Source organism: Zingiber officinale, chromosome 5B (assembly GCF_018446385.1).
Source record: "Zingiber officinale cultivar Zhangliang chromosome 5B, Zo_v1.1, whole genome shotgun sequence".
Classification (NCBI taxonomy): Eukaryota; Viridiplantae; Streptophyta; class Magnoliopsida; order Zingiberales; family Zingiberaceae; genus Zingiber; species Zingiber officinale.
In genome coordinates, this window is record NC_055995.1 from 110454247 (window position 1) to 110476378 (window position 22132).

A 22132-nucleotide genomic window follows, 5' to 3' on the forward strand; every position below is an offset into this window, starting at 1 on the left:
ATTCTTTATATCTAGTTGACAATTAATATGATAAAACATGGGCCAAAATTAGTTGATGCATAAATGGATTGCTTGAGTTGGATAGCTATTGGCTTCAATATTTGTTGTCTTAGTCCCACTAAGATTGATGAAGGGATTTAAAAAATAAGAGATGCAAAGAAATTAAGTTGATTTGATGAATTTGGTTTACTTTTAGGTCAAATCCAGATCGAAAATAATGGAATTGATTGAAATTTAGGCTTATTATATCTAATACGATTGAAGTTAATATAGCTGCTTCAGATTTATTTTTGGCTTTGACATGGGTGCCTACATTAATGGTGGTATTATAATTCAGTCGTCAAAACTATATAATTTATATTTTCATCCTTTCTCCATTCTAATTATTAATTGAGAATTATTATAAATTGACCGTCCAATATTTTGTGATTTATTCTACCCCATGAATTGGTGGCTGGGTTGTGCATTACTAGTCATACTACATAAAATGATTCCATATTTTATAATTTGTAAATGTACCCAAATGAATTAATGGTTATGTTGTCCAATACCAATGAATTGTGCCCAGATCAAGTCTGACATGGGCTTGCTTGGCCTATTTAGATGTAATTGCACGGGGCCAAACATGACACTTCGTATTGGGCTGAACATGATATGCCATATCACAGGTTGTGATAGGCGTGGCTCATGATATCACATCCATGATTTGATATCTGGTGTCATGTTGGGAAAATGGTTGAAACATATTGGTCTAGTAAATTACTAAAATTCGATATCACTCAGCACAAACAATGTTTCCTTTTGTGTCACCTCTTTCAACTTCCAATCCATCACCTTCACTATGTATCGAAACGTTGGCATGATACCGAGATAGTATCGTTCCAATCAAAGGACGAAACTCCAATAAAGTTTGAGATTTTAAATCTGGATCACATCTCTCTTTCTTGGCATGAACATAGACCTAGTTGACTCATGCTTGTGGTGGCCCATGCTTAAGTTTGTCGGTTGAGAATGATTTTCAAATACAAAATTTAAATAATATAAAAATACCAAAGAAACTAAAAATATTAAATATTAAAAATTTAGGAAAAAAAAAAAAATCAAAACTAAGGAAAAAATCTAGAAGTATAAAAAAGTTTTTGGCTTTTTGGAATTTTAAAATAAATTTTAGGTAGTTATAGGAAAATTTGAAGAATGTTTTATATTTGTTTAGGTCAATTTGATAATTTAGACTAAAATTTACCAAAATATCCTAACTAATTAACTGTTTTTTTAATCAGAACTATTTTGTTTTTTTTTCCAGATTTTGTATCATTGAAAATTTCCCTAACTCCTAAACAAGTGTAGGCTTGGTCCAACAAGTAGGCATTGCCCGGGTCTGCCTTCAACTTGACCTAGTATCTATGCCGGGTCTGACTCAAAATTTGGCGGGTAGTGCCGAGCAAACTAGTGTAGTGTCGAGAAAACGAGTGTAGGCTTAATCATTAGTTTAGTTTTATAAAGTTGTTAGTATAATTCACCATCAAAATTTGGAATATATTTTTATGTAAGTTTACTTTTTTAAAGCAAATGTTTAAGTGTCTTTTATACCCGACCCCACCTAGTGGGATAAGACTTGGTTGTGGTTGTTGTTGTTGTTCAAGTGTCTTTTATGCTAGGGTGCAAATTAGCATTGTATTCTTTCATTTAATTTGTTTCTGCTACGAATATATATTGATACAACTTGCATTCAAACACCGTATGCAAACTAACAAGCTTGACTAATTTTATATTGGCAAGAAAATTTTATTTTAGGTTACCATCTATTCACCACCCCTACCAAACTCATGTTGAATTACTCAAACAGACTTTTAGACTGACTATTGATCCTACAGTTGATAGCAGAATGAGGACCCTCTTGTTTGAGGGATTAATTGCATTCCACAAGGCTCCACATACATTTTTTACCAGTGAAGCTTGAAGTGGATTTTAATTCATGTTGGTAAAAGATAAAAGTGTATTTTTGGATTGATTTTGATATGGCAGATATGATTCTGTGTTCGATCAAGATGGAGATTTGATCAATTTGGCAAGATGGAGCAAGAAATAAAGTGGCGAGTATTCAGTGGATACAAAGACACAATTTGCCTTATACAAATGCACTCCCTACACAAGAGTTAAATTCCTATGGATAGATGAAAGAAAAAAAAAATAACCATCTCTTAAGAGGTTTTTTTTCTTTGTTTATCTCGTAGACGGATGACGAAGGGAAAAAATTAACCATCAAGAATCCTTGAAGAGATAAGGGTCTTTTTCTCTCTTTGTTTGCTCTCATAGATACATAAAGGAGTGAAGGAGGGAAAACAATTAAAGGAGGAAAAAAATTAAGGAAGTGAAAGGACTAGGGGAAGGAATCAGAATAAACTGTGTAAAAAATTAAAAAGATGGTAATGAAAAAAAATGCAACTTAACGGAGGCCGCTGTGAGGTCGAGATGACTTCGTGGCTCCAACCTATGCTTGTTAAATAGGTTCAAAATTTCAAACCATGCAGAAGTTTCAATTTTTGACTAGAATGATATTATTTTGATATTGTGCCGGTGTTTCGATGCATGGTGCCAGTAATGGGTTGATATTGAAAGATGGAGATGAAGCATAGGAAGGAGTCTGTGCCAAGCAGTACCATACTAGGCGAAATAGTGGAAACATATAATCTCGATAAATTACCAAAACTTGATATCATTCAACACATTCTTTGCTTCATCTTCTTCCTTCTTCAACCTTCAATATGTCATTGACACCATGCATTGGAGCAATGATATCTTTTTTGGTCAAAGACCGAAATTATGACACAATTCGAGATTTTGAACCTTGATTCCAAGTGATATCGAGTTTATGTTAGAACAATATGATTTATTCGGTTTGCTTGCCACAGTACGAGATTTCAAATTTTGCTTCTCGGTGTCGATCGACAAGCAGAATGATAAATTTATTATATATAATTAAATAGGATTATATTTGTTATATTGTTATAATTAATAATTAAAGTAAATATTAATTAATATTATGATGTTAAAAATTTAAAATATTTTAAAAAATAATGTATAATTCTTAATGTGTAATTTTAAATTTTTTAATAGTTAATTTAAAAAATTAAGAACTTTTAGATATGTTCAAAAACTAATTTGAAATCTCTAATCAATCTGAGAAAAAAAAATTAAAATTATTCTTAAACTACTTAAATTTATTTCTCTTTTTTTTGGAAAATTTTAAGAATTATTTTAATTTTTTAAAATCAATTATTCCATGAATTTGTTTTATATTAAACATTTTAAAAATTTATTTATATAGTTTAGTAATAAACATAATTTAAATATTCAAATATATATGTATAACAAGTTCAAATATTTTTAGAAATTAATATATATTTTTAGAAATTATCGAAACTATATCAGTGAAGGGGAGCCTTAGCGCAATGGTAAAATTGCTACCATGTGTGACCTAGAGATCATGAGTTTGAGTTAGGGAAAGGGTAAGAATGCGTACACTAAACTCTTCTCCAGGACTTGACATTGGCAGGAATTTCGTGCACCGAGCTTAGGGGTGTAAATGAGCCAAGTCGCTCGTGAGCTATTCGAAGCTCGATTCGATAAAAGCTCGTTTGAGCTCGTTTAATGAGGCTCGTTAAGATAAACAAACCAAGCTCAAGCTTCACAATATTCAGCTCTTTAGCTCGTGAACATGTTTGTTAAGCTCATGAATCAACTTTTAAATAAAAAAAAAAATAATTTTGATATTGAATTTACACTCTACTTATGAAAAACATAGACAAATATATTAAATTTATTTATTAGAATAAAATTATAAATTTTAATAAGAATATTATATATTTTTTAAAATATATAATTTAGTTTTTAATGAATATTTAAATTTATAATTTATATTTATTAAGCTCGATAAAAGCTCGAATAAGCTCGTGAGCCATGAATATATTCATTAAATAAAGCTCGAGCTCGGCTCGATTATAAAGGAGCCAAACTCAAACATCCAAGAGTTCGGCTCGGCTCGGCTCGGCTCGATTACACCCCTAATCGAGCTGTCCTTTATTGAAAGCATATCAGTATGGAATGATACATTATCGAAACGGTATCATTTTAGTCTGAGACAAACTCCGACATAGCTCAAAATTTTAAACCTTTTTATCACCGTTATCATAGGGTGATGAAGAATCACATGTAGTCTACATGGTGAAGATGATTTTCAAGAAGAATCAAAATTTAAATAGAAGTGAAATTAGAAAGACACAGGTAAAGAATTTTACAGCATCCAATCGACTGCATTAAAAATACAATTGACTGGAACATAGTCCAATTGGATAGGACTGCCCGTGTGCCTTGAATAACAATTTAGAATTTCTTTCCTTTTAAACAACCTCTCTTCATCTTTGAATAATGTGATGCCACTAAGAATGGTACTATAATATGCATAAATTAATTTTACCCCACAATTAAGCTTATTAAACTCTAAGTGTCAACATAGATGCATTTTTATGATTTGACAACACTTAATGATATATTTCATTTCTAGGATGGTTATCATACCTTATTATATAATGATTGTCTGTTTATTTTATTTTCATGTTTATAGATAAAAATAATGGGAATTTAAGCAATGATTGTTTGAAATGCATAATGTATGCTTAATTGTCTTCATTATCTTACTTGCATTTTATTCTCATCAGTGAATTAAGTTAATGGTGTCTCTCAGGTTCCAGAAGTTGCAGCAACTTTAATGCCACTTTGTGAGTTCTTTGGGTCACTCTCACCCCTTTCCAGTCATAGATCAAGCACTTCTGAGGAATCTTCTGTTTACACAGTTTTCTCCTGTGCATTCCTCTTTCTTCTTCGGTTGTGGAAGTTCTACAAGCCACCTCAGGAACACTGTATAGCAGGTCGTGGAGGTCCTGTTAGGCTGGAATTAACACTAGACTATCTCTTACTGATGCACAATAGCCGTTTGGGTGTGCAGAACTCTCCTGATGCAGATAGACTATCTCTTTCTAATGCACCGCCAAGTCAACCAGTTTACATTGACTCATTTCCAAGACTAAGGGCTTGGTACTTCCAGAATCAAGCTTGTATAGCCTCAACCCTTTCTGGTCTTTCTAGTAAAAATCCTGTCCACCAACTTGCTAATAAGATTCTGAGCATGATTTGCCGAAAAATGTCAAAATGTGGACCTGTTTCTGGTAATCCTTCATCAAACTCAAGCAGCAGCATAAGTGGATCACCTGTTAATTCAACTGAAGATTCTTTTCAAAGACCAATGCTCCCTGCATGGGAGATACTAGAAGCACTTCCCTTTGTTCTTGAAGCTGTTTTGACTGCATGTGCCCATGGGAGGCTCTCATCCCGTGAATTGACTACAGGTTTTATGCACTTTTTGTCTTGACTCTTTCCATGCTTTCTTCTCTGGATTTTATTTTATGAAACCTAAGTAGGAAAAACTAGATCTACTGTACTTTAAACGCAAGCTATAGGTAACATGTTTCACTGAAGATGCATCTAGTCCACTCTCAAGGCTTTGAGTGTCAAGTTTTCAAACCAAGTGCTTATTTATGTGTTTAATGTTTCACTTGTCTAGCAAATTAAGTTGTTGCTTGATTGCGTGAAGATCCAAGTGAAAACCAATAATTAGTCCTATCATACAATTTGAAACGTTCTAAAGGTGAAGTTTGCCATTGTATTGTGGTGCAGTTATACCCCAAGTGGTTCGGCGTGACTTTAAATTTTGATGTTTGGACAAAGTGCTTAAAATTGGTCTTGGATTCATTGTGTTTTAATATGTGCGTTTGAGTGTGTAGAGACTTGTTAGAACACACATGTAGCTTAGAGAGCTTGTGGCTGATTAGGTTGAGTGATGATTAGATGATGAGTACCTTGAAGGTGTGAAGAAATTAGCGAAGGATGATATGAAATAGCCCAGAGATTGTAGGATGAAGAGCATTGCGGTGGTGTTAGAGTAGCCCTATACTAATGACCTAGCGTGGTCATGTTGGTGGCTTGATTGCTTGAGTTCCGTAAATAATTAGAGAAGATTGCACGAGACAAACCAAGGGACCGTAAAATGAGATAATCTAGGTAGTGAGGATGATAATGAATGGAGGTGGATTACATAGGTTAAGGCCACATAGACTGCATGTGTCAACCTAGGCGGTTTGGTCCTATATATTAAAAGTCAAATTTTTTTTTGGATAAGTAAAATTTTATATATAGCACTGACAAAGCGTATAATAAGTGGACTTTAGTAGCGACTCATGATTGACAAAGTGTCAGATCAGAGCACACTCCTAAGGACAAGAATACATGAATTTGTACACTTTTAAAAATCTTCACAGTCTGTACCTTATCAAAGAGACTACTATTTCTCGCTCTGTACACATAGTGGACCAAAGAGGACAAGGCAAGATGTGAACCAAAGAGGACAAGGCAAGATGTCAGATCTTTGTCAACATTCGACTCCCACGATAGTATATCTCAAAAATTCTCAATGTCCTTCGGTCGGTAGACATCTCCTGCCGCATGTGTAGCCAATTCCAAATGCTCTTCCATAACTCCATACTAAGGGGCACCCGAAGAATAGGTGCTCCTACGACTCGAGTACCTGTCTACAAAAAATGCATTGTCGATCCTCCATGTAATCTCTTGTGGGAAGATGCCTCTTTGCCAACATCTAGAGTGTGACTGTATGACTTGGTTATAAGTAGGTCTTCTAGACTGTTCGGGTCATGTCTTCTTAGGACTAGGATATCTAAAGAAGTCATATGCATGAGTCATCTGCCATTTTGAACAAACCACTCTGCTAATTTTTGTCCAGTAGCCTCCAGGGAGTGAATATCTAATAATAAAAGATTTCATATATGCAGTAGGTGCTTGATTAGAGGGGAATCCAAATAGGCTACCTCCCATGCCCATATATTTGCACGCCTCATGTAAGTGTGATGCACCTACTTTATCCAGAGCACATCCTCAGCTTGTATCCGCCAAAGTACTTTTGCCAAAAGGACTAAGTTCTAAGCTCATAAATCATGAAATCCCAAGCCACCTTCTTCTTTGGGTTTGCACATATCTGCCCATGACACTAGTGGGTGCTTTGATATCCACATGAATGATATGTTGTAAATATGATCAATGATGGCAAGTGGTAGTGGTCGAATAGATAGCCAGAGTACGGAAGTAATAAGCTGTGCCTTGCCCGCATATGATAGCATCTTCTTCAGCCAAGCATTTATCCGTTGCACTAAAAAAGAATCAAGTAGTGGGTTGTAATTCGAAATCCGAAGACGCTCTGCGGCTAACGGAATCCCAAGATATCTGAAGGGCATAGTGCCTCTTGAAAGCCCGTGATGGAAACGTAAATACATAACTTTAGTCTATTAACTTGAAGCCTTGCTGTCTCTTCAAACCCCTGTAAGCAAATAGTCAATATGGTAACTGAAGCTTCATCACCTCTACTGAATAGAAGTAGATCATCCGCGTAGGCTAGATGAGCTAGTATGATATGATCACACTTAGGGTGGAAACGGAAGCACAATCCAATAGTTTGTGTATGCCTCCCAAAAATCTCTATACACATGCTAAATAAATATGGTTATAATGGGTCATCCTGTCTCATGCCTCTAGCTAAGAGTCCAAAAGATCCTCCGTTAATGGCTACTGAAAATGAGGTGGTAGTCACACACTCCATAATCATACAACAAACTGTTCCGGGTAGTTCAACCCAATAAGTGCCTCATGCAAGAAATCCCAATGTACCGAGTAGAAAGTCTTTTGAAGGTCAATCTTTCATAATGCTCCAGGGTGAGATGCATTTTCTATTGTATTTTCGAAAAAGCTCCTGACCAGGTGGATATTATCTAAATATGGTCCAATGTGGTCGACAGTTTGCTTGCCCAAAGCTTAAAAAAAACCTTGTAAAACACTGTACAACAGAGATTGGTCTATAATTGATATTGTGCTCACATGGGCTGACTTTGGGACAAGAGATATCAAAATGTGATTCCATCTTCGGAGCAATTTATCACTGATGAAAAATTCCAGGATAGCTGCAGTAAAATCCCCTCCAATTGTGTCCCAACTTGTTTGAAAATTTTTGACCCATAGCCATCGATAATCCCTTATGTCAAGCAATGCCGCTTTGATCTCATCCAATGTAGGGAGGCGGACAAGTTGGTCATGCTGGTCAGTCCTGATGTTTGGCCCAAACTGCAAACAGGAGTGGGGGAAAGCTGACTGGTCTGCTAATGTGCTGAGCTGTCTCCGAAAATGAGTCGTGAAGGCCTGTACCACCTCCTCAAAAGATTCTGTAAGACTGCCATCATTCTTCTCCACGACTGTGATTTCATTACGCCTATTTTTCTCTTTACAAGTGCATGAAAATAGGAGGTATTCCGGGCCACCTGCTTGAAATATCCCAGCTTGGCACGTTGCACGTAGAAACTATGTTCTGCAGCATTCAGGCAGCTGTGGATTGTTGCACCTCCTTGTAATTGTCGGGCATAGTTCGCTGGGTTAGTCCAGCATCTTGTACCTCTTACAAACGCTGACGAGCAGCAGCCGCTCTCGTGGAAATATGTTGAAAGTGTTCAGTATTCAAATTCTTCAAATCTGTTTTCAGCAATTTCAGAATCTGCTCAATACAGAACTGTTTGGTACCTTGGTGAAAAAGCCAGTTATATGGTGTCCATTTTAAAGTCAATTGCATATGCTATATGTGATCTGATATGTACTGTAAATGCCTAGGAAACATGCAACCTCGGCCAGCTGGTCATTTGTAAAACATGATTAAAAGATGTAAACGAACTCCATCCTCATTACTGATAAAACTAGTGATGAATTTATTTAAAAGAACGTGCAAATACCTGTATTCCTTTTTGACTTTCCTGTGATACTCTTTCTTTCACCTGTTTTTAGGATTCTATATCTCTACCATTTTATATTCATTCACATGCCTCGGCTTTTCTCTCTGTTGGTCGAAATATATGCAACACCCATCTGCTCCTTGCTGCTAGTCATCAAGTTGAAAAAAACTGGCTTAGTTTCTATACTTGAAATGTTGTTGTCATGGAAGAATGCAACAATTCTTTTGCCGTTAGCAATCATCTCTATATGAAATTGGAATCATATCCTCATCCTACCTAACTATGAAAGATTATATCTCTAAGAAATTAAATGAGGATAAGTACCTAAGCGATGTATTTTGAATGTGATTAATTCTGACAGTATACATCATTTTTTGATTTTCATTACAATGTTTTCTGTCTTAGCTGCCAATTAAGGTGCCATCTGGAGCATGAGACAGTATATACATGTGATCAGGTTCTTCGGTGGCTTTTAGATAAAGCTTGTGTTATTTCAGTTATAAAAGTAGCCTGTATATCATTAAAGAGAACTTGCATTTTAGACACTGTAGTGTATCTCTCATAACAAGCATTAATGTTGCTCCATGTTTTTAAACCCAAATAGTAGTCCCAAAACATTTTTATTATTTCATCTCTATTTTAGTATAACAAATCTAAAATTTCTTTAGGTTTGAGAGATCTTATGGATTTCCTGCCTGCTTCTATTGCTGCTATAATTAGTTATTTTTCTGCTGAGATTACTCGGGGAATATGGAAACCTGTTTCATTGAATGGAACAGACTGGCCCAGCCCTTCTCCAACTCTTCTCTCGATGGAGTCTGAAATAAAAGAAATCCTTGCCTCTGTTGGGGTTCATATCAACAGTTGTTATCCACGTATGAATTCTGTTCTTGTTCTTTTGTGATTCTCACTATCTCAATTTTGTTATTCGTCTGATTTGCCAGTGCTAGTTGTGTTGTTTCTGCCATTTGCTTTCCTTTTTGTTGGCCTAGATCTTTGGAAAACCAAAGATTTAATTGATGGAAAAAATTCTATTGTTTCGAATAAAGGAGAAAAATTTACAGTCATATTTATGACTTTGACATGACACATCATATTATAATGCTCATATAACAACTATTGCTGACACTCACCTCATGTATGACATAGATTGATGTAGATATCTAGCTTGTTAGATAATATATAAAAAGTTCCTCAACTAGGAAAAAAATGATAAGATACCCTATGAAGATGATGATAAAAAACTGCTAAAATGGTTTAGATACTAGGTGGAATTCTCTAGGCTAAAGTTGGGGACAGTCTTTGAATAAGACTTTGACTTGATAAGATCTTCTAAGGAATTGATAAATCTTCGTTAACTCCCTCTATAGTTGAAGATACCCCATGGTACTGATGTTCCGAATATGAACTAACAACTTGTGAGCATGATTTAAAGTGCTGTGCCGAAATGGTCGAAACGGGCGAAACGTCTCGTTCCGCTCGATGACCGGTACTGGCACGACCCCGGCACCAGACCCACGACAAGTGCGACGTGTTGCACGATCTCGTGGTAGGGGTCGCTCGACCCTGCAACAGTAGCGGAGAGGTCGCATAACCCTTCCGCTGTCGCCGTGGAGACATCGTGCAACCTTGCGGTCACTGTAGAGGGGTCACACGACCAACGTGGTCGCACCAAAGGAGTCATGCAATCCCCGCGGCCATGGCTGGTCGCACAACCTTGCGATAGCACCGAAGTAGTGCGGGCTCGAGAGTGGTGTCGGATTTCAAATTTTTTATAATTGAACTTAGGTTAATTTTTTTAATCAACTCCTAGTTATGGTGGAGATAATCTAAAAAGACTTTATTAAACCCTAATAAAATTATCTAATTAATTTTATATTTCATTTATTTTAATTTGAAAATTATAATAAAATTTTTATTTATTTATTTATTTATCTATTTTCATATCTTTTCCTTTTTTAAAAGATTATTTTTTATCTTGTTTATTTTTTAAATATTTATGTTAAATATGTTAGTTTTTAATTAATATATTTTATATTTAAAAAATACCGAAACTATATCGGCACGGCACGATACGGTATCAAAACCGTATCATTCCGGTCCCGGACCGAAACCTCGGCACGGGTCGAAATTTTAAACCTCGCTTGTGAGGATTAGAAAAAGAGATTAGTCTAACATCCATTTTATGATGTGTTAATATTGAAAGCAATCAAGTACAAATTGATATTACTTAAAGAGATGAGAAAATAATAATGTTTTGACATCTACTTGGAATAAAGACCAATGAATCAATTGTGTGTGATAACAATGGCAAATTGAGATTAGAGTTCCAACTTTACTTTGAAACAAGAGAAAATGCTATCTAGGAATTGAGTTTATGAACATTTCCCTGTGAAGGAAAAGTGTCTAGTAAATTGAAATTTTAACATTGACTTTCAGAAGAGAAGGTTGTTGGAATAACAAAAAATAACTAAAATTAAGAGTGTCCCCTAGTTTACAATCAAGGGAATACACCTTCTTGCATGTCCCTGTAACTTAACATGGCGAGATGCCATAGTTTGGTGAAGGAGACCATGACATGGATTAAAATCTCAAGACATGCCGGTCAACACAATCAAGATTTATCATTTCGCACTAATACCAAGATGCACACAATGTCAATATCAACACAAACATTGATGACAACAACGTGGTGAGAATGACACACTATTGTTGAAGGAGAAATTAACTTGCAAGAGATGAGAGGGAGAGTGAGAGCAAGATCACGAATGGAAGAGAGGATGACCTACTAGAGATAGAGAAGGAAGGAGCTAACCCACTAAAGGCTTGATCTAGTGCTTCAACTTCACGATTAGATCAATGGTGATGCCAGGTGTGAGGGAGTGAGAGAGCAAAGATTCGAGAGAGAGAATAGTAAGGCGGAAGGATCAAGTTGGAGGAAGGAGAGTACAATGAGCGAGAGAGAAAAAAATTTCATCTAAAACTTGGCCACTTGAACTAGACAACACCTCTAAATTCAGTTTGAAATAAAATAAGTTTGGTTCAACCTTAAATGATCAAATCGAGCACGAATTAAACCAAATTTAAACCCGCTCGACCAAGATGATAAACCCTACCAAAGGACTCAATCACACTCCAATTACACTTTGATTGGGTTTCTAAATCTAAAACTCTGGTTGGTTGATCTTAAATAACCAATAAAATTCAAAATTAAATAGTAGCAAAAACTTTAATTGAAAGCAAGACTTAATATATAACAAACGTTGGGATTTTGTATACATTCAAGTAGTGATTCTTGTATTGAATTTTTTTTTTAGCTTAATTAAAGGTTCAATAGGGATATATATATATATATATATATATATATATATATATATATATATATATATATATATATATATTTCAAGAGTGTTACTAACTATAGGTTATGCTCAATGAAATGAAATGAGTGTGATGTTCCCAACAGAAATATTATATTTTTAGAACAAGCAATATAAATTGCATAGATTTTGCTTTGAGTTATCTTTTTCTGTTTTGAATGTTATAATAATTGACTACATGCCTTAGTGAAGTTTGAACTAAGAATTTAATTATTTTTTAGTAAATGAAGCCTTTACACAATTAATGTATCCAATACGACATTGTATCCTACTAACAATATAGTTTCTTTAATTTAGCTTTATTTTGATATTAAAAATCTGGAAAAGTTAAATAGATATCAATCTTTGTATCTTGTCAAATAGTAATAAGGACTTGGGTAACAACGTTTAATAGAGCAAGTGACAATATATTTTTGACATTAACTAAAAAAGGGAATCTTGACGCAACGGTAAAGTTGTTGTTGTATGACCTAATGGTCATGGGTTCGAGTCGCAAAAACAATCTCTTGTAATGTATTGCAAAGGTAAAGTTGCATACAATAGACTTAATGCGGTCCGATTTTTCCCCGAGACCCACATTAGCAGAAGTTTCATGCACCAGATTACCCTTTAACTTTGCAAAGGAAAAATAAAAAATTGTTATACTTTATTCTTGTAGATGAAAATGACTACGAAAAAAATTTTAGTCTCATTTTAATTATTCTCAGCTTATAAAAATAATATTGCTTCTATTGCTATTGCAAGTATTAATTTAGATGAACAAACATTTATACACACTTGGTTTCCGGATGTAGAATACATATTGCATACACAGTAAAACTCTTTCTTTAGTTAGTGATTTCCTACTTCGTACAAGGGAAACAAATTGAAACAATTTTTGGTATTGTTTTTATCAAAGAAAGAAAACAAGTAGAATGAAAGTTAAAAATTTATAGCTTGTTTGTCGAAATCAGAAGATGATATGAGATATATATCATATAAACTCTGAGCAAGGTGGTTGAGATTCTTATAATAATTTCTAACTTATTGCTTTCAAATACTAATGAGAATTATTTGAAAGTAAATACTTACTAACACCATATTGGCATAGTATTTATTATACAACACTGTTTAGAGACTTAAACTCAACACAACTCACCTTGGACTAGGATGATATTAGAGTTAGAAGGGGATTCTTTTGCACTAACACAAAGGATTTGGGTAAAGATCATATAAGAATCAAATTTGGCATCACTTGTCGTTCGCTTTGCATGATAGTGGGTGGAGTGTAGAAATGATTGGGGTGAGGAGGGCACTCACTTAATAGGACACTTCATTGGTGTTGAGGTGAGTTTTCCCTGCATTGGTGTTAAAGGCTTTGGATAGAGCACGTGACTATCACTACATGAGATGATGAGCATCATTTCCTTAGATTTAATTAATCTTTTTTTTCTCCCAATGCAACAACCTTTTTGTTGGTACAATCAGCCTTCAGGATTTTAAATATTTGTTTGAACAATATGTTTAAGGGAATTTGGTCAAGAGCGGCCAAATAACTTAATCAAGGTTGATCAATTTGAGTGTAAAGTCCAAGCAAAGTCAAGATTGACTTGAAGCCTTGAAGTGAGTGAGAAGTTCAAGTAGGACTAGATACTTGGCAGGATGATGGAAAGACCTAGTGGGACAAGGTAGTGCAAGTCCTAGTGGGACTAGGCAAAGGGAAGACCTAGTTGGGAACCATATAGCAGTTGAAGACCTAGTTGGGAACTAGGTTAAGTTAAAGGTGGTTCAGTTGGGAGCTGAACACTTGGCAAAGAGAGAAGTCTTGGAGGAGTAAAATGAACCTTGTAGATTAGGTAAACCAAGTACTGGGTTTTGCATCTTTTGCTTGTTGTTTGCTGGTTTGTTTTGCATGAACAACAGTTGGACGAAGGCTCGAGCTGGACAATTTGGGAATTGGTCTCGGTGATTGGACCCTTTCGGTCAACCAGAAGTCAACGTGATCAGGTTTGCGCGAGTCGGTCCTCGGATAAATTTTGACTAAGCTCCAGTCGATCGGAGGGTGTTTCTCTATAAAAGGGAAGTCGAGGTAGCCTCTTGAAGCATCAACTACAAACAATCTATTCTCATTTTCATGCTCCAAATAGTGCTGCAGGTTCTACCTGTTGATCTATGAAGATCTAGGATGAGCGCCTTCGCAGTCAGGATTTTCGAACCGGAGATCGACGAGTTTGTTTTTCTTTTATGTTTGTTATTATATCATCTATTCAGTATTTTTATAATTGTGATTTCCTTACAAAATTTGTAAGAGGTTTTTATGCCTCTGGTAGACTCTAGAATGGAGAAAGACACTAGTGGACGATCGCTTTGTGCATGGCCTTGGACGTAGCACCTTGGGGGGTGTGAACCAAGTAAATCTGGTGTTTTGTTTCTTATTGTTTTTACTTTTATTATTCCGCTGTGTAAACTAACAACTCTGTAGAAAGAATGAAGAAAATTGATTTCGCTATTCACCCCATCGACAAAATCTATCCTACACTTTTCACCTAGAAATGGTAGGCAACATCAAGAAAGGATATCTAAGAAGCCAATATATGACCAAGAGGAGCTTTTGCAATTATATAGTTTTAATGAAATCTAACTTGCTTGTTATAACACTGAATCATAATTGAGTAGATTAAAGAGGACGCCCTAGAGTTGAGGGGAGTTTACGTCGAGCAGATAAGTGACATTGAATGATAATGATGATGTAGTTCTAGGTTGAGTGCCAAAGTAGACATTGGTGTATTGGGCATTGACATCTTCTATTTTGTGCAATTGTTGATAAAGATGATGAGTATTAGACATGATACATCAATAAAGCTTTATGCTTGATGATGGTCAATGTTGTTAGAGGCGCGAGGTGCATCGAGGCACAAAGGACTCCTAGAGCCCGAGGCGTAAGGCACGCCTAAGGCGCGCGCCTCTTGAACATGAGGTTAATTACTAAACTATTCACACATACATATAATATGTCAAATATGATAACTATTAATATTCCACACACACAAATATCAAACCACTAGCCATAAAACACATAATATGACAAGCAAAACAACACCATGATAAAATTAATAAAAGTTTCAAATTTTCAAGTTTCAACTTTCTAATCTAAACTAAGAAAGTTCATCAAAACAAGCGTAATAAGTCAAATTAATCATCAAGCTCAAGATCATTCTCATTGTATTCTTCTTCTTCTTCTTTATCTTTATTTTTTCAAATTCAATTTCTTCTTCTTCTCCATCTCTAAGTCTTAGAGATGAGTGTCTCATAGAGGAAGATATATTTCCCTTCTTGATTTGTTTAGGCCTAGCATGTGAACTAGAGGTCATGGATGCAATGTTTTTTCCTCTAGTACAATATTCAGGCTCTTTAGCTTCACTAGCCCTAGCAACGACATCCCATGTCAAGTCATCACCTTCAAAAACCAACTCATCTTCTTCATTATCACTTTCTCCATTCATTCTACCCATTAACCATTCATTACTGTCATCAATATCTGTCAAAGAGATGGGGTCAATCTTATCACGTGCAACATACCGAAGTTTTAATGCACGATTGTATTTTACAAATACCAAATCATTTAAACGTTGCTGAGCTAGCCTATTCCTTTTTTTTGCTGTGAATCTACAAAATGTCAAAAATCACAGTAAGTATAATAAAATAGCAAAGAATATTTCTACTTATAAAAGTAACATACTAATAATATTATACATTTATATTTATTACATACCTACTCAAATACACTCTAATTGCGTTCACAGCCGGAAGCACTAAAAGTGAGGCTAAGCACTTTAATAGCAAATTTTTACAATTCTCGGGTATTTACTCCGTAGTTTTCCCACCATTTTGCTGGAGATAATGCTCTTCTATGTCTAATTGCCACATTCCTCCCAAATAGCCCTTCTGCCTTTCGATATATAGAGAGCTGAGTAGTGATTTTATCTTGCTCAACATCGCTTGAAACCAATCTCTCCATAGTTTCAAACAAACCATTCACCACTTCTCCACATATATTTGAATCTGTGTATGAATAAAAATATTCTGAATTCAAATAATGTCCTGCAGCATACAAAGGCCGATGAAGTTGACATTTCCATCTTTTATTAATGATTTCAAACACTTCTTTGTATTTCTCTTCTTTCTCCTTAAAAGTCTTCATAATTGTTTCTTTTGCCCTATCCATAGCCTCATAAATATAGCCCATTGCATGTTTTCTTGCACCATCAACCTGTCTCAGAACACGGACTAAAGGGACATATCTTTAAAATATCCACTGCTCTAAAATCTAAGTGTCATGATGATTTTAGCTACCTTGTTGCCCGCCGCTTCTTTTACCCATTTACTCTCTATCTAATCCTTTGAAATGAACATTTTTCTTAAATTTTGCTTCTATAAGTGCATCCTTTCAAGAGTGAGAAAAGCAGTAGCAAATCTTGTGACACCCGCCCGACAAAGCTCTTTGTCTTGTGAATTGCCTCAACATATTTATCATGCCTAGGCGAACATAAATGTAAGTATTCACACTCATTGCCTTCTTCAATGTTGTTTTAAAATTAGGCAATTTCTCAATATCTTCTAAGATCAAGTTGACGCAGTGAGCAGCACAAGGAGCCCAATATAGGTGTAGCCTTTTTTGCTTTTAATAATTTTCCTACAAAAGAAGTTAGAAAACTAGATAAGTTTAACATAAATAAGAAAAAACATATTGATAAGAAAGAATTAAATAGATTCTTACTAGCAAGCACATTGTTACTTGCACTATCCGTAACAACTTGAACAACATTTGCTTCTCCTACACGCTTCACAAATCAATCAAGCGATTGAAATATTTTCTCTCCAATCTTTGCATAATCAGAAGCATGAACCAATTCGATGAAAACTGAACCTTTAGGTAAATTCACTAAAAAATTAATCAATGTCCTTTGCCTTTTGTCTGCCCACCCATCTACCATCAAATTACAACCATACTTGGCCCATTTTGTTTCACACGACTTAATGTAATCATTTGTCACACTATCAACAATCTTTTTTAGAAAAGGAACCCGCACCTCATGATAACTAGGTCCTTTTAGACCTATACTAAATTGGCCAACCAAGTCCAACATCCTTTTGAAGCTTGAATAGTTAACGACATTAAAAGGAATTGCCGCATCATACATCCACTTAGTTATGGCCATACAATTCTTTCTTGTATACCTCATTTATCATAGTTTGCCTCTCTTTACCCTTTCTACTTTCAACAATTTTTTTTTTTTTGTACATTAGGAGCAAAATACGTATCCATTTGACCTATTTGTCTTGGCCTTTTTTTGTGTATTCACTGTTCTAGAACTTGTACTTAAACTTATAGGCGGCACATATTTAGCTCAAATATCATCCATAATATCATCACCAAGAGGATCTACATCCTCAAAGTCCAATGTTGCAAGTTTAGAAAGATTACTTTTCTTCGTCTTTTTCTCAATGAAATTTTTTTATTTCTTCACGTACATGAGGCGGACATTTTTTGCAAGTCGTATTTCGAAACCCCGAACAAGATGTTGTTTTACACGATTGATATCCCTTTTGTAACTTTTTGACAAAAGTTACAAATCAAATCATTTTTGTTATTCGGATTAACTCTTTGAAAATAATTCATGCCGGATCTTTTGATATATATGTTGGAGTATCACTACTACCTTCCATGATAGTTGAACAAGAAAATAATCTGAAAAATCAAAAACAAAATAAAATCAACACTATACCAGTAGGCAGCAATAGAAAAATATTGTACCAGTAATAGAAAAACACGACAAAAATAAAAAGAAAAACAGGACAAAAAAATGGAAAAACAGGACAAAAAAAAGCAAAATCGGACAGTAGCAAGAACACTAAACACGAACCAGCAAATTATGCTTTTGTTTGAAAAATCTTTAGTTCACAAAATATGCTTCTATAAGTGAAAACAAAGAAACATTACTTTCCTGTATAAATGGTAAACTAAAAAGGATGGATTAGTAAAACAATTTCTAGGTAAAATTTTCAGTTGCAAAGCCCAGACAATGTGAAAACAAAGAAACATTACTTTCGAGTATAAGCAAGTAATAACTAAGTAAATTAGATAAATTTTTCATACCTCTCTCTTATCAACAAATGCTCTTTCTGTGATCTCGTTTAGTTTATTATAACATCTACTATTATAAAGAACCTAAAATTCAAAATGAACAAAAAGAATGATTTGAATATTGAACAAGAAGTATTACAAACTAAGTAAAAGAAAATAGATTATGTTCCTTAGCAAACTTGATAACATGATCAATGTAAATGTGAGAAGGTAGACAATGTATTTGCATCATATCTATATTGTACCACTATACCTGCAATAGAAAAATAGGACAAAAATAAAAAGAAAAACATGAAAAAATAGGACAAAAAAAAAAGTAAAACCGGACTACAGCAGTTAGGACACTGAACATGAAGGTTCAGGTTTCTTCTTCTTCTTTGCTTCTTTGCGTTCTTTTCTTCTTCCCTTTTATCTTTTTCTTCTCCGTGCCCTAATCCCAAACCAAATCAAATGGTTTTTTGGGTTTTAAATCTTCACGATCGCGCCTCGATCACGCCTCAATTGAGGTGCAAAGGTGCCCTAGGCGCGCGCCTGACGAACAGCGCCCGCCTCGTGTGGGAAAAGGTGTTTTTCCTAGCGCCTTGTGCGCCTGACACCTCGGGTGCGCCTTTAACAACACAGATGATGGTGATAATGATGTTGATGGCAGTCACAAAATCGATGAGGGAACAAATTGGCCATGCTAGTCTCAATGGGTTGACAAATAGAGTGTGCGAGGGGAAATTGTGTCGCTACATTAAACCCATGATTAGGGTCCTAAGTAGATTAAGAAAGAAAAAAAAAATCTATCCAACCATAGGAGAGAAACTACATTGGTATTTATATGAGAACAATTAAAATCATGTATTTATATGCTTTTGGTATAACTCCTAATGATTTAATATCCCATGTGGGACCTAAACATGTATATTTTTTTGATATTCATATAACTATTAACTCTAACACAAGGTTTAAAATATCAAGCCGTGCTAGAGTTTCAATATACAATTAGAACGATATAGTAATCGTATCGTGTCTTCTTGATACAATTTTGGTATTTTTTAAATATAAAATATATTATTTAAAAAATATTTTTATGAATATTTGTTTGCTATAAATGTTTACTATTAGGTTATATTTGATATGTTGAATATTGAATTCTAGTTTTGATATCAATTGTAATTTATTGTAAAGACATCAAGTCCAAAAACTTGCATTTACAACAACAATGAAAATTAATCTTCCGTTTTAAGTTTTATTGCGGAAGTATCAAGTTCGAGACCTTATATTTATAATAGTCATGAAGATTGATCTTCAATTTTGACTTCTTTCGATATATTTTGATAATTTTAAGATTTGGTATGTTATATTTATTTGAAAACTTTAAACTATCCATGGATTAATGTAATTATTATTGTTTAAAGTAAAACCTAGAATCTCATGTTGGTTGAACCCCCACGAGTTAGGCCTTTATATAGGAAACGAAATATAAACCAAAAGACTCAAATACCCTTTTACTTATTCTAACACTCCCCCCCAAGCTTGAGAATATAGATCATATATACCAAGCTTGTTACATATGTAGTCAATCCGGTGACCTCTAAGTGATTTAGTAAATATATCTGCTAGCTGATCATTTGAGTTGACAAAACTAGTAGATATTTCTCCGGATATGACTATATGACTTTCTCTCTGACAAAGTGACAGTCAACTTCAATATGCTTTGTTCTCTCATGGAAGACTGGATTTGAGGCAATATGCATAGCAGCTTGGTTGTCACATATGAGTGACATTTGTGTAACCTCTCCAAACCTTAGTTCCTGAACCATATAAGTTCTTGACTAGCAATAGCCATAGCTCGATATTCTGCCTCTGCACTGGATCTTGCCACAACATTTTGTTTTTTGCTTTTCCAAGAAATAAGATTACCTCCGACAAATATACAAAATCCAGAAGTGGACCTTCTATCAGAGGGAGATCCTGTCCAATATGCATCAGAATATCCTACGACTTCAGTATGTCCTTTGTCTTCATATAAAAGACCCTTTCCTGGTGCTCCCCTGATATATCGAACAATGCGAGTCACTGCATCCCAATGTTCTTTGCATGGAGAGCTAAGAAACTGACTTACTACACTCACTGCAAATGAGATATCCGGACGAGTAACAGTAAGGTAGCTTAGTTTCCCTACCAATCGCCTGTACCGTTCAGGATCTGAAAGAGGCTCCCCCTGATTTGGTAGGAGCTTGACATTAGGATCCATGGGATTGTCGACTGTCTTTGAGTTTAACATTCCTGTTTCTTCCAGAATATCCATTGCATACTTCCTTTGGGATATAATAATCCCATTTTTAGACCGTGCCACTTCTATCCCTAGAAAGTATTTGAGTTTGCCAAGATCTTTTGTCTGGAAATGTTTAAAAAGATGTTGTTTTGCTTGTGAAATTCCAAGATGATCATTACCTGTGATGACAATATCATCAACATAAACCACTACATAAATGCAACCAGTAGATGAATGACGATAAAAAACAGAATGATCAGCCTCGCTTCGAGTCATGCTAAACTGTTGAATTATGGTACTAAATCTACTGAACCATGCTCTGGGTGACTGCTTGAGACCATATAAAGATTTCCGCAAGCGACATACAAGACCAGAAGACTCCCCCTGAGCAACAAAATACGGAGGTTGCTCCATGTAGACTTCCTCGAGCAAGTCACCATGTAAGAATGCATTTTTGATGTCCAACTGATGAAGGGGCCAATGACGAATAGCAGCAATAGACAGAAAAAGACGCACAGAAGACATCTTGGCAACAGGAGAAAAGGTGTAGCCATAATCCAATCCAAATACCTGAGTATAGCCTTTAGCGACAAGACGAGCCTTAAGCCGATCAACCATGCCGTCTACACCAACTTTCACCGTAAACACCCATCGACAACCAACCACTGACTTCCCAGGAGGTAGAGGAACGAGGTCCCAAGTCCCACTGCTCTGTAGGGCACTCATTTCATCAAGCATAGCCTGTTTCCATCCTGGATGGGCAAAGGCATCACCTGCAGTCTTTGGAATAGAAACAGACGACAGGGAAGATAGACAATAATAATAGGATGGGGAAAGACGATAATAGCTTAAAGAAACATAGTGAGGAGAAGGATTATGAGTGGAACGCATACCCTTTCGAAGTGCAATAGGAACATCAGAGTCAGGAGACGAGACCGGAGTAAACGACGAAGGACTAGGCTCTATAGATGTGCCGACAGCAGTGTCAGTGTTGGTCGGCGGCAAAGCAAAACGAGGACGGCGCTGATAAACCTGCAAAGGAGGGGATGAGGCAGGAGGTGATAGAGGCGCCTCCGGAGGATAAAAGATAGTCATTGGTGCAGGTGGAGAGGGAGAAACCTCGGCCTGTGAAGCGGAAGGACCAAAAAAAGGAACCGACTCAAAGAATGTGACGTCAGCAGAGATGAAGTACCGACGAAGAGTAGGGGAATAACACTTGTACCCTTTCTGAGACCGCGGGTACCCAAGGAAGACACACTTATGAGACCGAGGAGATAGTTTGTCAATGCCGGGACCAAGAGCATGAGCAAAACAAATAGAACCAAAGACCCGAGGTGGTAGAGGATGAAGGGACTGATGTGGATAAAGTACCTGATGAGGTATTTTACCCTGAAGGGTGGATGAAGGCATGCGATTGATGAGATAACACGCAGTAAGTACGGCATCACCCCAAAACTGATGAGGGACA

The 22132-nt window shown here is 35.6% G+C and overlaps 1 protein-coding gene across 2 annotated transcripts in view; it reads left to right on the forward strand.

The window, feature by feature from the left end:
• The window catches only part of LOC121985342 (mediator of RNA polymerase II transcription subunit 33A-like), a 52704-nt gene that overhangs the window by 22795 nt on the left and 7777 nt on the right, over positions 1-22132 (forward strand). For both annotated transcript variants that reach the window (XM_042538730.1, XM_042538729.1), the window contains exons 10-11: positions 4745-5405; positions 9566-9772. In XM_042538730.1, coding sequence (XP_042394664.1) covers positions 4745-5405; positions 9566-9772 — 868 coding nt within the window. The remainder of the gene's footprint in view (positions 1-4744; positions 5406-9565; positions 9773-22132) is intronic.